This window comes from Chanodichthys erythropterus, chromosome 13 (assembly GCF_024489055.1).
Source record: "Chanodichthys erythropterus isolate Z2021 chromosome 13, ASM2448905v1, whole genome shotgun sequence".
In the NCBI taxonomy this organism is placed as follows: Eukaryota; Metazoa; Chordata; class Actinopteri; order Cypriniformes; family Xenocyprididae; genus Chanodichthys; species Chanodichthys erythropterus.
Window position 1 is genome coordinate 38340418 of NC_090233.1, and position 13466 is coordinate 38353883.

At 36.9% G+C, this 13466-nt stretch overlaps 2 protein-coding genes across 2 annotated transcripts; both read left to right on the forward strand.

Moving 5' to 3' along the window:
• The first annotated feature begins 4053 nt into the window (after positions 1–4053).
• LOC137034990 (cerebellin-1-like) lies at positions 4054–6971 on the forward strand. Its single transcript, XM_067408234.1, has 4 exons — positions 4054–4147; positions 4220–4396; positions 4525–4656; positions 6670–6971. The coding sequence occupies exons 1-4, from the start codon at positions 4054–4056 to the stop codon at positions 6969–6971; spliced, it is 705 nt and encodes a 234-aa protein (XP_067264335.1).
• Positions 6972–8388: 1417 nt separating this feature from the next.
• Positions 8389–13256, forward strand: tagln2 (transgelin 2). The gene is made up of 5 exons (XM_067408297.1): positions 8389–8587; positions 10328–10512; positions 10660–10831; positions 10945–11047; positions 12605–13256. The coding sequence occupies exons 2-5, from the start codon at positions 10333–10335 to the stop codon at positions 12753–12755; spliced, it is 606 nt and encodes a 201-aa protein (XP_067264398.1). The 5' UTR covers positions 8389–8587; positions 10328–10332; the 3' UTR covers positions 12756–13256.
• Positions 13257–13466: the final 210 nt, after the last annotated feature.

The following is a 13466-nucleotide window of genomic DNA, read 5'->3' on the forward strand; positions in this document are numbered from 1 at the left end:
ACAAACACTTATTGTAAGATAGAAGAATGTTGTAAAAGGCACAGATGTTGAACTAACATTAATAAAATGTTGACATTTTGTAATTGTTTTTGTCGTCATTTACTTTCTCCTTCCCTCAGTATTTCATCTCTATATAAAATGTTTGGTTGATACTGTATACCCATCCTCTCTTTAACTAGATTTACTATTTTAAATATGCCTCTTATATTATTTTAATATTATGGTTTATGTACAGTAAGTAAATGTAACAAAACATTCCGACATCACTGGCCTTGTGATAACACATACCAAAAGGTAAAAGTCAATACACACACAAAAAAAAACTAAGATCCTAAACTTCCCATATTTCATTCATTTCACTTAGTAATAATTAATCACTCAGCTATAGGTACATTTGTCAATATTTTTATTTTACTGTATTTTACCCTTCGCACAACATCAGTCTACACTGTAAAAAATGACCGTGATTTTAACAGTAAAAGACTGTAAAAATGTTGCGGTGAAAAACAAAGTTTCTGTACTACTGTATATACGGTGAATAACTGTAATAGATCTAACGGTACATTTAATGTAATTTTACGGTAAAATACCGTCAAATTCACAGTTTTTGGAAGTGAAAAATTTACAATGAATAACCGTAAATTGACATTCCCACAATTCCCTGCGTGACACTTCACATTTGTTGAAATATACATATCTTCACATATATTTTCGTTGAAATAACTCAATATTTTTTTCTAATCAGCTATGTACATTAGGGTTTTATGTTACATCTAATGTTGTTAAATTAATGTTTATTGCATTTTTAAAATTTCATGCATGTTACCATGATGGTGTTTAGTGTGTGTGTGAATGACACTGTGTGCACCTTCTATATGTTAGTGTTGTCCTTCTCAGCTTGTGGAAAATCTGCTTGTGATGAACTTTGATTCATCATGTGACTCTTATCACCACTGTGTTTGGTGACTGTCAGTGTATTATAAAGGTACAAAACAGATATTAGTACTTCATTAGGTTGGATAATTTTACATTTTACATTCACATTTTTTACGGTAAAGTTCTGGCAACCACAGCTGCTGTTTTTTTACCGTAAATTTTACTGGGATTTTTTTTACAGTGTATGTGGGCTAAAGTGTGGATCATTTATTATTGCTTTGGTACGAAATGCATTCAATGACTACTACTTATAAATTACATGATTTTTTTATTTTTTTTTTTCACTCAGACGCAAACACGACCAAAACTCAAAACTGTAAACTTAAGTTGAAAACATAATACAAAAACAATACAAAATAATATACCATACTGAAATATATTCTGAATCAAAAAAATAAAATACTATCAAAACAATTACATGTAGTTGAACACAATACAGATTTTTTGTTGTTGTTATTTTTGTTTTTTTACAATTGCCATACGATACATTTCCTTATTGGTCACTTTTTACAAAACTCTTCACACAGTTCTCCTAACCAACTTTCAACTTTGGCACAGCAGCTACAGTTGTTTTTTTTTACTGCTTACACACAAAATCCTTACTTGTCACACAATTTCTGAAACCTGACACTCAAACACCAGAACCGCACCAAATCTGCAAAAACATACACTAATTCTCGGCCTTCGACTCAGTTTTCAATTTTATGAAATACTTTTTTCAAAACACAACACAGTTCTCTATGTAACACAAAAATCTAACAGGAAGTATCTTGATTTCCTTTTTCAAACACAACCATTATTTCTGTCTAACTACACATGGTTGATGTATTTCTTTTCTTTGGTACTGTGTAATACTGTAATCACAACCACAAATGTTTACAGTAAAAAATAGTTTGGTTTCAATCTTATGGCAAAAGTGTTTGCAATGTAAGACAAATGTTTGCTTTTGAGATGTGTTTGTGATATTTTGAATTCAGTGCTTCATTTGGCAAGAGATCTGAGGAATTTTGCATGTTGTGTGTGCAATTCTTGGATTTGTATGTAAAGTTTTGAAAAAATTAGGCAAAGTTTTGAAAATGCGTATAAACAGTTGAAAAAAAGTTCACATTCAAAATGCACTAAAACTACCAAAACACTTCATACATGTGTCAAATCAACTCATTCATCCATAAAAATAGCAAAAGTTGTCATTCAACAAACACTTTGTCACTTATAAAACAACAAACTAAAAAAACACCAACAACAGGCAGCATTATACAATGTTTGCTTTTGTAAAATGTCTTTAGAAAGCAAGAAAAAAATCACTAAACTATGTTACAGTCCATATTTTGGTTGTCTCTATTTATGCCATTATGGCTAATGTTGATCAACATAGAGACCTACCTATCTTTTTCCTGAGTGGCATCAGTAGTCTAAACTAACACACAAAATGCCAGTTACTCTCATTTCCCATTTCATTCTGCCATATGATAATGCTGAAATTTGAGAAACTTTTGTGTGATTAATATTTTTAACATTACGCAGATCAAGTTGGGATGAACCATTTTACACCAAACAACACAATACACAAACATGTACTATTTTTGATCTCACTAAAGAACAAAACATTACTGCTCCATTGATAATAATGCTGTTGATACACCCATAACGGATAAGATCAACCAGTTGTTCACACAAACACATGTGCAACCAGAACCAGCTGACCTACTGATACTCTTGTTCCTTTTATCAGTTCTCATCTCCTCATAACACACATCTGGGAGTTTATTGCAGTTCCTTGGGATTTTATATCAGAGCAGCTATGTGTACAAATATGCACACACACACATACACACAATCAAGTTTGATGGGCATCAGGGTGGGACGGCCCTCTGTGCCCTATATCAACACAAATCAAAGCTATAAGCACCAACAATGAACAGAGCAGATATCACTGCTCTTCACACCTCCACCACACAGTGAGTGAGCAGGACTCTTCATATGTTTAAAGCCAGTTTGGGTGTTTAACAGGGGTGTTTTTTACCAATAAGGAGTGCCATTGCTGTGAACTTAACAAAGGACTTGAAGAAACCTAAACACCGCCAAAAACAACAAAGCTATTTGACTGGAGTAAAAGGTTACACTAGGTCACAGAAAAGGTGAGTATTCCAAAGAAAATGTGTGTATATATGATCAATTATTCTTTGTAGGCTTTCTTATCAAAGTCACCAAAATAGATTTGATGACGATAATATAATTCAGTTAACACAAATGACTAAAATTGTAGCATGAATGGTAATGCCATTTTGAAGATAAAGCTGCAAATAAATTTGGAGAAATGTACATGTATATTTGAATATGTATATATATTTGAAAGATTTTGAGTTTTGAATATCAGTAAAATAAGCACAATTTCAGACTTGGTTGTTTTGAATCATGAACTGCAACTCTGAAGAGGTCACTCTTGTTACTCAAATTATGTACAGTTATATACAGTCAAATGATGTACAGTCAAATTATATACATTTATGGATATAAAGTGTCATCATGTGCAAATGTTCACAAGGTGTACATGCAATAAAGAGCTGCTTTATGGTTGACCATAAAGTTTTGTTTCCTAAAATCGAGGAAATATGTCCATCACATAGAGTGTTCTTTTTTCTGTTTTAAGTACTGCTGCAAACAATTCAGTGCATGAGTGAACTGTCTGAATTAATCAAATTGAATCACAAACAATTTCATACCTTTTCTTACAGATTAGATCAAAAGAGTGATTCGTTTTTGAATCTAGCATCGCTAGTTCTGATTCTAAACAGCTAACAGAAAAAAAACACACGGCATGAGTGCTGAAATTTTACCAGTGAAAATGACACTATATTATATGGTAATCTTCACTGTCAGGCAAGGATTTATCAGTTTAAAAAATAGGTCTAGTGATGCCCCAGGGTGGGATTATGTGTTTGACCCACCAATTAAGGACAAAGGGGTGTTCGAAAACCTTTTTTTTTTGCAATTCCATTCGGTAACTCAAATGACACAAGAAAGTACATGCAGCTTAAATAAAATGTTCAAACTGTAAAAAGATGAATATTGTCATTGCATTCATCTGTGTGTTTTCAAGCACTGCTGGATGTTAAGATGAACACCGCAGTCATCAGTGTGTGTGTGGCGGTTGTGCTGTTTGTCACCCGAGAGACAGCCAGCATTTCTCCAGAACTGCAAGCAGCAGCAGGTCTGAATCTTTCATTCTTTCTCTCTCTTTTCTAACTAAACATCACTGACCCCTCGTCCCTCTCTCTTTCAGATGCATGGCAGGGCTCTCTGCCGTGTGGAGGCTGGAACTGTGAGTGCGCGTTCAGCAAGCAGAGCTGCTGTTGTGCAGCTGCAATGATGGACAATCTTGAGGAGTACATTTTTAATCGCCTCATGAACGTCTGGACTGAACTGTTAGAGCTTGAGAAGCACATTATGGAGACAGCAGGTCACTCGACTCCTTCTACAGATCACATTGTGTTTATCTGATGTTTATATGACACAACTTTATGTACATGCATGAATCTGTTGATTCTTATTTATCAAAAGTTTACGTTTCTCTATTTGTTATTGCAGGTGGCAGAATGGTGGCATTTACTGCAACTATGTCTCAGATGTCTGGATGTTTTGGCCCCTTTACTTGTGATGTGCCCATTCCCTATGGCAATGTCACACTCAACCACGGCAATGGATACAACCCTGCACTAGGTACACAACAACACCTCTATCTCGCTCTCTCTTAAAGGGGACCTATTATGCGAAATTCACTTTTACATGGTGTTTGAACATAAATGTGTGTTTGCAGTGTGCGTACACAACTACTCTATCGGGCCGTTAAAATATTGCATCTTTTGAGCACTCAAGTTCGTTATTTCAAAACAGAAGATGCGCTCGGGTTTTCCAGGTGCATCGAGATGAAAAAAATCTCAACTTTTCAGAATGCGCAAGCTCCTGAGCGCTTTGGAAAGAAGGAGAAAATGGCACGGCCATGCTTTCCACACGTTTTTGGACGCGACATTTGAATGGCCCCTTATAATGATACAAATCCACCCACTTATTTTTTTATCCCCATAAATCATAAGCAGTGTTTCAGAACAAGCTGTTTTTTGACGACAACATGCCTAGGCCAACATCCACGACTGCTGACAGTCTCTGCCGTATTAGCATAGTTTCCACCCTGAGCGAATTGTGCACTGTCCACCATTTTCTCCAGGCTGGAGCAGCTGTAGCGACAAGAATGTCTCTTAAGCAACTCTTGTGTTTTGTTGTTGGATGTAAGAGTGAACATAACGGTCTTCATGTACTCTAGGCATCAGAGCCGCTGAAGATGCAGTTGATTAGTTTTATTTTTGAAGGGAATGCGCCCCCATATATCTAAATTCGTTTATGTCTGCGTGAATAATTTTACACCAGACAAAGGGTAAATACAAAAAAAACACCGGTTTCGCTAAAAAGTTCAATTGTTCACGATCCAGCTTATAGTCTCCGAAGCGATACTGGTTATGGGAGCAATGAAAGGGAGAGCATGCACTTTATTACAGTTCATATGAGTTGTTTTACGGATATAAAGTTTACCAGTTTTTCCGAAGATTTTAATGCGCACTTCTTGTACTGTGTTTTATTCAGCGCTTGCGGTGATTTTCTGTAGTGAAAACACTAACCGATGTGTCATCTTTTGTGTGATGTACAATAAACTTCATAAAACTCATAAGTAAAGTTTTGGCTATCATTCAGATGGGGTCCCCTACAAGAGGCTTGTACTAATAGTGGATAAAAGCAAGATCAACATAAGTTATAACTGTGATTAAACTAAACTACACCTGTTCTATCTCCATGCATCTTATAATCTCTGGCTCTGTAGGCATCATTGACCGACTCCGGTTCAAACTGAACACCGCTACAGACAGTTTCTGACATTTTCAGTGCGTGAGATTGTCTTGTTTTGTTGTTGTCTGCATGCTGGAGCATGAGCTCTTGAACCTCCACCCTTTTCTTGAAAGGGGGCCGGAACAACAGCTCATTTGCATTTAAAGGGACACACACAAAAACTGTTTTTGCTCACCCCGAAAAAGTGCCAATTTTAACATACTATGAAAAAATCATCTGTGGGGACACACTCTGGGGACATCAGAGACTTATTTTACATCTTGTAAAAAGGGGCATAATAGGTCTCCTTTAAGTAAGTCAACAAAGCTTCTCTGGTAAACATATATAATACAGGCAAAGAGTATACAGTACTTATAGTACTGAAATAAACAATACAAAACATAAAGAAATCAAAATAAAGATACAGGCCCACAGGATGTGAAGGAGAAAAAAGGGATATGGTAAAAAACAAACAAACAAACAAAAATTATAAATAAATAAACTAATACTTTTTTTAAATGTTAAAATGTTAAAATTAAATACACTATTAATATATTTGTTAAAAAAGTAAAATATATAAATAAATACGCTGATAAAGAATAAAGTAACAAATATCAATATGTTATAAAATATATATGGAACAAAATTAGAATAAATAAATATGCTAATAATATTAAATACAAATTATTTCGAATAAATAAATCAGCAAATACACTAATAACATAAGGAACGTTATTAGTGTACACATACAAATGTGGTAATTTGATATGATGCATCTCTTTCTCTCTCTCTCTCACACACACACACAAATGTATTAAAATGCACAGATAATCAATCTGTGTCTGACTCACTCAGGTATCTTCACGGCTCCTTGTGCGGGCGTCTTCTCCTTCAGCCTCACTGTGTACTCAAACAAGGGATCTGAAGGACAGCGTTTGTACCAGCGGGTGGCACTAGTGAGACAGGGCCGTTCTGAGGCTTCTACGTGGGAGGACAACAGAGAGGATGCCGAAGACAGCGCCACCCAAACTGTCCTATTCAGTCTCAGTGCTGGAGAGCAGGTTTATGTACAGCTCATGTCCGGCAGAGAAATCTGCGGGGACATGTGGGGCCAAAACATCTTCAGCGGATACTTGCTTTATCCTACTGAGAGCTAAAACAGCACAAAATGGCTGCAAACACTTCCAAACACACACAGACACATTGACAGTAATGTTTTCATTATGTTCAATAGATTAAACTAGGACTAGTGGAGACAAACTCATTGTTATGGCCTCTGTTTACTCTTTAAGACATATACACCTCTCTCATAAGACATACATTCATTCAGACATACATTTACACACATGCAGTTGTATCACAGCAGATTTTTTTTTTCTTCACACAGTTGCAGGCTAATGTTAGGAATTTATTTAATGTTACGGTCCCTTTTGGTGAATTAAATCCATGCTGAATAAAATAATTATTGCTTTCAAAGAAAAAAAAACGTATTTGACCCCACATTTTTAAATGACAGTGTAGTGAAACCCTCATTTGTGTGTAAATGGGGAACCACACCCAGAGCCACTGTGTTATCTCATCTCACATCAGACCAGTGAATGACACACACCCCTGCGACTCATGAATCTCAACAGGAACAAGCTCAGCGTGAGACTTGACTTCAACGTGCTGGTTTACAAGTTAACACAATGAACAGCATTTTATGAACTACAATTAAAAGTTACTTGATTTCCAACAATAGATACTTAATATGCCTATATCCATCCTTAAACCATTACATTAACCAACAATGCAGTCTCATAGCCTTCATTTACTGCACTCTCTAAGTTGACAAATACACCTTGACATAGAGTAATTTACAGGTAAATAATTTATCAGTCCAAAACCCCCTACACGGAAAACTCTGGACTTATTGAATATCATAGATACTGAACTAATCATATTCCTAAACTTGAGACGATATATTTGATGCTTAGAAAACAAACCTAATGTAGCCTATAACAACGTACAGAGAATAGACAAGGTACCAGAAGGTCATCAAAACTAAACATAAAAGCAAAGGGAAGTGACTCAATTCTGTGTTGCTACAGAAGCAGAAGTCAGATGATGATATCATTACTTGTCCAGTGATGTCATGACATGTCAGGAATGGTATGCATGTCTGTCTGATGTTCTTTCTTTCTCTCACTTTTGCCACAGTTACTTTCTGAGGCTTGTTTAATTTTTTCTGTCAGCTGTCATGTGTGCACTCAGTGATTTCCTGTTTCATCAAACCCTTTAATCATCAGCCTCCACAGAAAATGCTAAAATATTTTCTCATTCATGCCCATGTCATTCCTCTCACCCTCTTCACTCTGCTCTGGGCGGAGTGGAGGAGAAGGCATGTGAAGAAATTCCTCACTCTGTCCAGACCGCTTCTTTTCCCTCTCCCAAATAAGGACGCACATTGCAATACAGGGAAATGAGAGAGGAAGGGAGGGGCAGAAAACGGTGGAGAGAGAGAGAGACTCCAAAAAAAGTCATGACCTTTTATGGATGTGGTTACCTCCTCTTTTGCCATTCTAGCTCTTGTCCTTCACTCCCTCTCGCTCTCATGCTCCGGCTCGCTCTTGGTGAAGTCATTTCCATGAAGGTGGCACTCCCTGAGCTTGGACGCTGAACTCTGTCATAAAGAGGAAGAGATTCTCTTTTATATAAACACACAGTTTGTGTGCACCACAGAATACGCATTTCCATATTAAGACTACTGAGCAGGGTTTCTACACATAAACTGGTAAGTACTTTCATATAAACCTACGTACTGCTATGTTAAAATTATTTTGTAAGGAATAAATATGTCATATAAACCAAGGTAGAGAGACAGAGTGAACAATAGAGTAAGAATGACACAGAAAGAAAGAAAGTATTTAGTGATGTTTTAGTGGTCTATAGCCAAGAATGAAGAAATCCCATGATCTTAGTTTGTTCTCTGACAAATGCCTCTGCCTCTTTTCACATGTTCTGTGTTTGTAAAGTTTTTTTTATTGGCAGTAGCTGATGACATGTTGCAAGCTCTTTCTGTCTTTCACGTGCACACATATTTTCAAACTGCATCTTACCAAACTGAATAATAATCTGGCTACATGACGCACATGTTTTTTCTCTGCAAATGAGGGTTGTCCTTATTACTCCTCTCTCTCTCTTTTGTGAGATTCAAGTGAGAGTATCGGATCTCTGCAAAAATGCTTTTGGTTCTGAAACCAGTTCCTCTAATAGCCTCTGGTTTCCTGTGTTTGAAGACTAAGTATTAGTGGATAAAGCTCAGTTGACAATTTGATTTTTTGATTTGACAAACCATAACTAGACTGAATATCACATAAAGTCATTCTTAATTATTTGTCCCTGCTTTTACCATTCAGAAGTGTTTCCTTACATACCACACCTCATCCACAGCTAATATTATTGAAGAGGGAGTCGTAGAGTTGCATGATATCGAGCCTAAAGCCAAACAGCAGATAAGGTGAAAATTCTTACGCAAGTTTAGTAACTCATCAAGATTGCATCAGAGACTCCAGGTGTGCTTGTGTGTGTAGTCATACATGGCCCAACAGATGGTGTTCAACGGCTTACAAATAAAGGAAATGCTCACCGGATGTGAACAAATTGAACTGTGATATGCACAGTTTTTAATTCATCACGACAAAGGAACACACACACACTCTCACAACACAACATAACACAACACACCTCCAAACATGGGCAGGGCAAGATGTAACTTGTCATTGTGCATATTCACCCATAGCAAAGTGCAATAAACAGAGTGCAGAAAAAGGAGGAAACGGCAGGAAAATTGCAAGACAGAGTGTATGCTTTTTATGTTTGAATGTTAGAAGGAGTCAGCTGGAAGTTTTGACTCTTCACTGACTAGCAAACAGGCCACAATTTTCCTTAGTTGATGAGGGTTGGACTTTGACAAATCCACCTTCGAGTTTTAGCTCGTATCTCTCTTTCTATCTGTATGAGTTTGCCTATACTGTTGTGTTTGCATTTTAGTTCATGATGTGGTGCCTGAAACAGTAATGAATTCAAATGAAGGCCTGATAAATCCAATATAAAAGCTGAAAGGTCATAAGGACATGTTGACACAAAAGCAAGTTGCAGCATTCTTAAAACTCAGCGGTCATCAGTTTCTGATTAAAATCTGAGATGTCCGTCTCTTTGCTAGTTCAGAGGTTGTGTTGCTACATGCTCTGTTAAGTACATGGTTTGTCTGAAGATACACTTCAGTGAACAGTGCATCCAATATTTGCGTTTTTTTTTTTTCATGGTATTCGTCACAGTTAGATATTTCTTACAAAGCTCAATCCTCTGCCTACACAGATTCAGTCTTTTTAACAGTAAAACCAAACCTGCCTGAACAGATCATGCAAAATAGCGTGGCAGCTTAAAAACACAAAGAACACCTACTTATTTTTGTACAGGTTTGGTCCAGTGTTATAGTTCATAAAAACTAAAAAGGGGTGTGTTTTCTCAGTCAAAATGGCAAATAAAGGTCCATCCTATGGTCTGAGTCGCGAGGTGCAGAGCAAGATTGACAAGAAGTACGATCCAGAGCTGGAGGAGCGGCTGGTGGAGTGGATAGTCGCTCAGTGTGGGGATTCTGTAGGAAGACCTCAACCTGGAAAACAAGGCTTTCAGCAGTGGCTTAAGGATGGATGTGTAAGTCACCACAGTCAATGTGTATCTGAGAAACATTCAAGTTTTATATCTTTATATCTTGAAATCTTTAAATTATACGGGGTTACATTATGTCACCACAACCGTTTCAAAATTATAATCATCTCTTTTTCTGTTCCTTCTTTGTAGGTTTTATGTGAGCTGATTAACAGTCTCCATAAGGATTCAAAGCCTGTGAAAAAGATCCAAGCTTCTGGAATGGCTTTTAAACAGATGGAGCAGATCTCTCAGTTCCTTGGTGCTGCTGAACGCTATGGAGTCACCAAGTCTGACATGTTTCAAACTGTTGACCTCTGGGAGGGTGAGCGCCTGTTCTCACATCATGAAGTAATCAGATCAACAATTGATTCGTCTGAATCAGGAACTGCCAAAAATGGCAATCATTTGTTGATCTTCATGTTTGTGTCTGGGTAGGTAAGGACCTTGCCGCTGTACAAATGACGCTGATGTCTTTGGGGAGTCTGGCTGTTACTAAGGGTGATGGCTGTTACCGCGGTGACCCCAGTTGGTTTCACAAGTAAGTGTTGTTGTAGTTTCCTCTTCCTGTTCGCAAAATGAACCGGCTGCCCCGGCACCATAGCAACCAGATAACAAAAACAAGCCACTGTACTGGCCGATTTGCAGCTGTGGCTTATCGTCATAGCAACATGATTACAAACACTTATTGGCCAGATATTTTTAATGTGTCCAAAATGAGATCAGGAAACACAGATAAGTGTATTGCTGCGTCCCAATTCGCCTAGTTATACTACGTCCTAAAAGTATGTACTGTTTTTGTAAAGAAAAAGTACATACTTTTGAGTGTGTAGTAGAAGAGTATGCAAGTTTTGGGACATACTACCTCGTCATAACTGCGTCTTTAATGGACGTTCTGTTGCTTAGTTACTCAACCTGTAACTGTTTAAACTACCCTGTCAATCATCTTGTCACAGTTAAAATCCTCCACATTGAATTAAATTTATTTTCCTACCGTTTCGGAGAGAAATGTAGTCGCACGTTGATCTGCTAGTCATGGGTCTTTCATGCAGAGAACTCTCCTCATCTTTGCATTATGATGCATTTAAAAGTTAATGACCAAACACATCGTTATAAAAGTTCACAATGCTGTTGCAGATGAAATATAATGTGGATAACATTTAATAAATATCTTTTTGTCAGGTTAGACACTGCTTATTAATCATTCAAGCCCCTTTACCTTAACCGTTGTACATCGCACATCTGTCATGTTTGTAGTTTTTAAACACTTTTTATTCGTATTTGTAGTTCTAATCAGCGCAATGTGTTATGGGCAATATTAGCCGTTAGAAGTGTGCACGGATCTGCACGTCGAATTCTAACCGGAAAAAGTACACCATCCGGGTATCTTTGGAATACTCATTTCAACATACTACGATTTGGGACATACTAATTCTTTTTTCGAATACTATTTAGGACGCATAGTATGCGAATTGGGACGCAGCATTACGGTAGTCTCACAGAAATATGGTATTATAAAACTTTATTCAAAAGAAAAGATGGCTATAAACAAACAGCAGTTATAAACAAATATAACTTCATTGGCAGCCAAGAGTAAAAGTTGCTTAAAAGTTTGGGGTCGATGAAATGCTCACTATGTAACATTGTAAAACAGTAACATTGTTTAAAATTATTACAATTTAAAATAACTGGATTCTATTTTAATATTCAAAATGTAATTTATTCCTGTGATGGAAAAACTGAATTTTCAGTATCATTACTCCAGTCGTCAGTGTCACATGATCGTTCAGAAATCATTCTAATATGCTGATTTGCTGATCAAGAAACATTTCTTATACATTACCAATGTTAAAACCAGTTGTGCTACTTAAGATTTTTGTGGAAACCGTAATACACTTTTTTATTCTTTGATGAATAGAAAGTTCAAAAGAACAATGCTTTTCTAAACCAAATAGAAATATTTTGTAACATTCTAAATGTCTATACTGTCAACTTTTGATCAATTTAGCTCATCCTTAATCTCACTGACCTCAAACTTTTGAATGGTACACTACTGTATGTGTGCGTACTGAATTGTTTGTTTTAATCTTTACATCAGGAAAGCCCAGGAGAACAAGAGAGAGTTCTCTGAGGATCAGCTGAAAGAGGGTCAGAGTGTAATCGGCCTACAGATGGGCACTAACAAAGGGGCATCACAGGCAGGCATGACTGGTTATGGTCGACCTCGACAGATCTTAAACAACAAATAAAGACCTGACAACCAGTGATCTATCCTTCTTGGGGGTGGTCCAGAAGTATAGTCTCACTTAAACCTTCGGCAAACCCCAGCTGGACAACAACAATGAACAGAACACAGCTTAAACCAAAGTTTACAAACACATTGTATCATTTCAACCTAAAACTTGCCTCAGTAACCAACCATTCCCCACATATGACATCCAATACATTCCACTAGAATCAAGTCTGCCTTAAATTCTATTAGGGCGCAGACAGACATACATTCCATTATTCTATTACATACATTCCAAAGAAATGCATTCTGCTGCAGTCCATGGGAACAAAATGAATGTAAATGGAATTCGGCCTTGCAGTCAGTTGTTTGTCTTGTCTTTCTGTGGATCTGATTTGTATGATGTGCTCCAAATTCGCTCTACATCCCTGATCTACAAATCAACATGAATCTAGGCCCTTTCATTGATATGTTAATACATTGTACATGAGTCACTAATAATTGATTTTGCTAATAAAATTCAGTTACATTCTGAAATCCCCTTGTGTTCATTTGTGTTCTAGCCTTGGCTTAGTTTCTTTGCCACTGAGAGCTATGCAAAAATGTTGGCAGTTACAGATGCCAGATAACAGTTTTTCTCTCACCCTTTTAATCCCAACAGATTTTTCACTTTCTCTCTTTATCCAGTCTGTGCTTTCTGCTTTTAGTGACAACATCCATGTTTTAGTTT

Coding starts and splice junctions, on each gene's coding strand:
- LOC137034990 (XM_067408234.1), top strand. CDS start 4,054: ATGAACACCGCAGTCATCAGTGTGTGTGTGGCGGTTGTGCTGTTTGTC. Junction 4,148..4,219: donor AGAACTGCAAGCAGCAGCAG/GTCTGAATCTTT, acceptor TCTCTCTTTCAG/ATGCATGGCAGGGCTCTCTG. Junction 4,397..4,524: donor GCACATTATGGAGACAGCAG/GTCACTCGACTC, acceptor TTGTTATTGCAG/GTGGCAGAATGGTGGCATTT.
- tagln2 (XM_067408297.1), top strand. CDS start 10,333: ATGGCAAATAAAGGTCCATCCTATGGTCTGAGTCGCGAGGTGCAGAGC. Junction 10,513..10,659: donor AGTGGCTTAAGGATGGATGT/GTAAGTCACCAC, acceptor CCTTCTTTGTAG/GTTTTATGTGAGCTGATTAA. Junction 10,832..10,944: donor AACTGTTGACCTCTGGGAGG/GTGAGCGCCTGT, acceptor GTGTCTGGGTAG/GTAAGGACCTTGCCGCTGTA.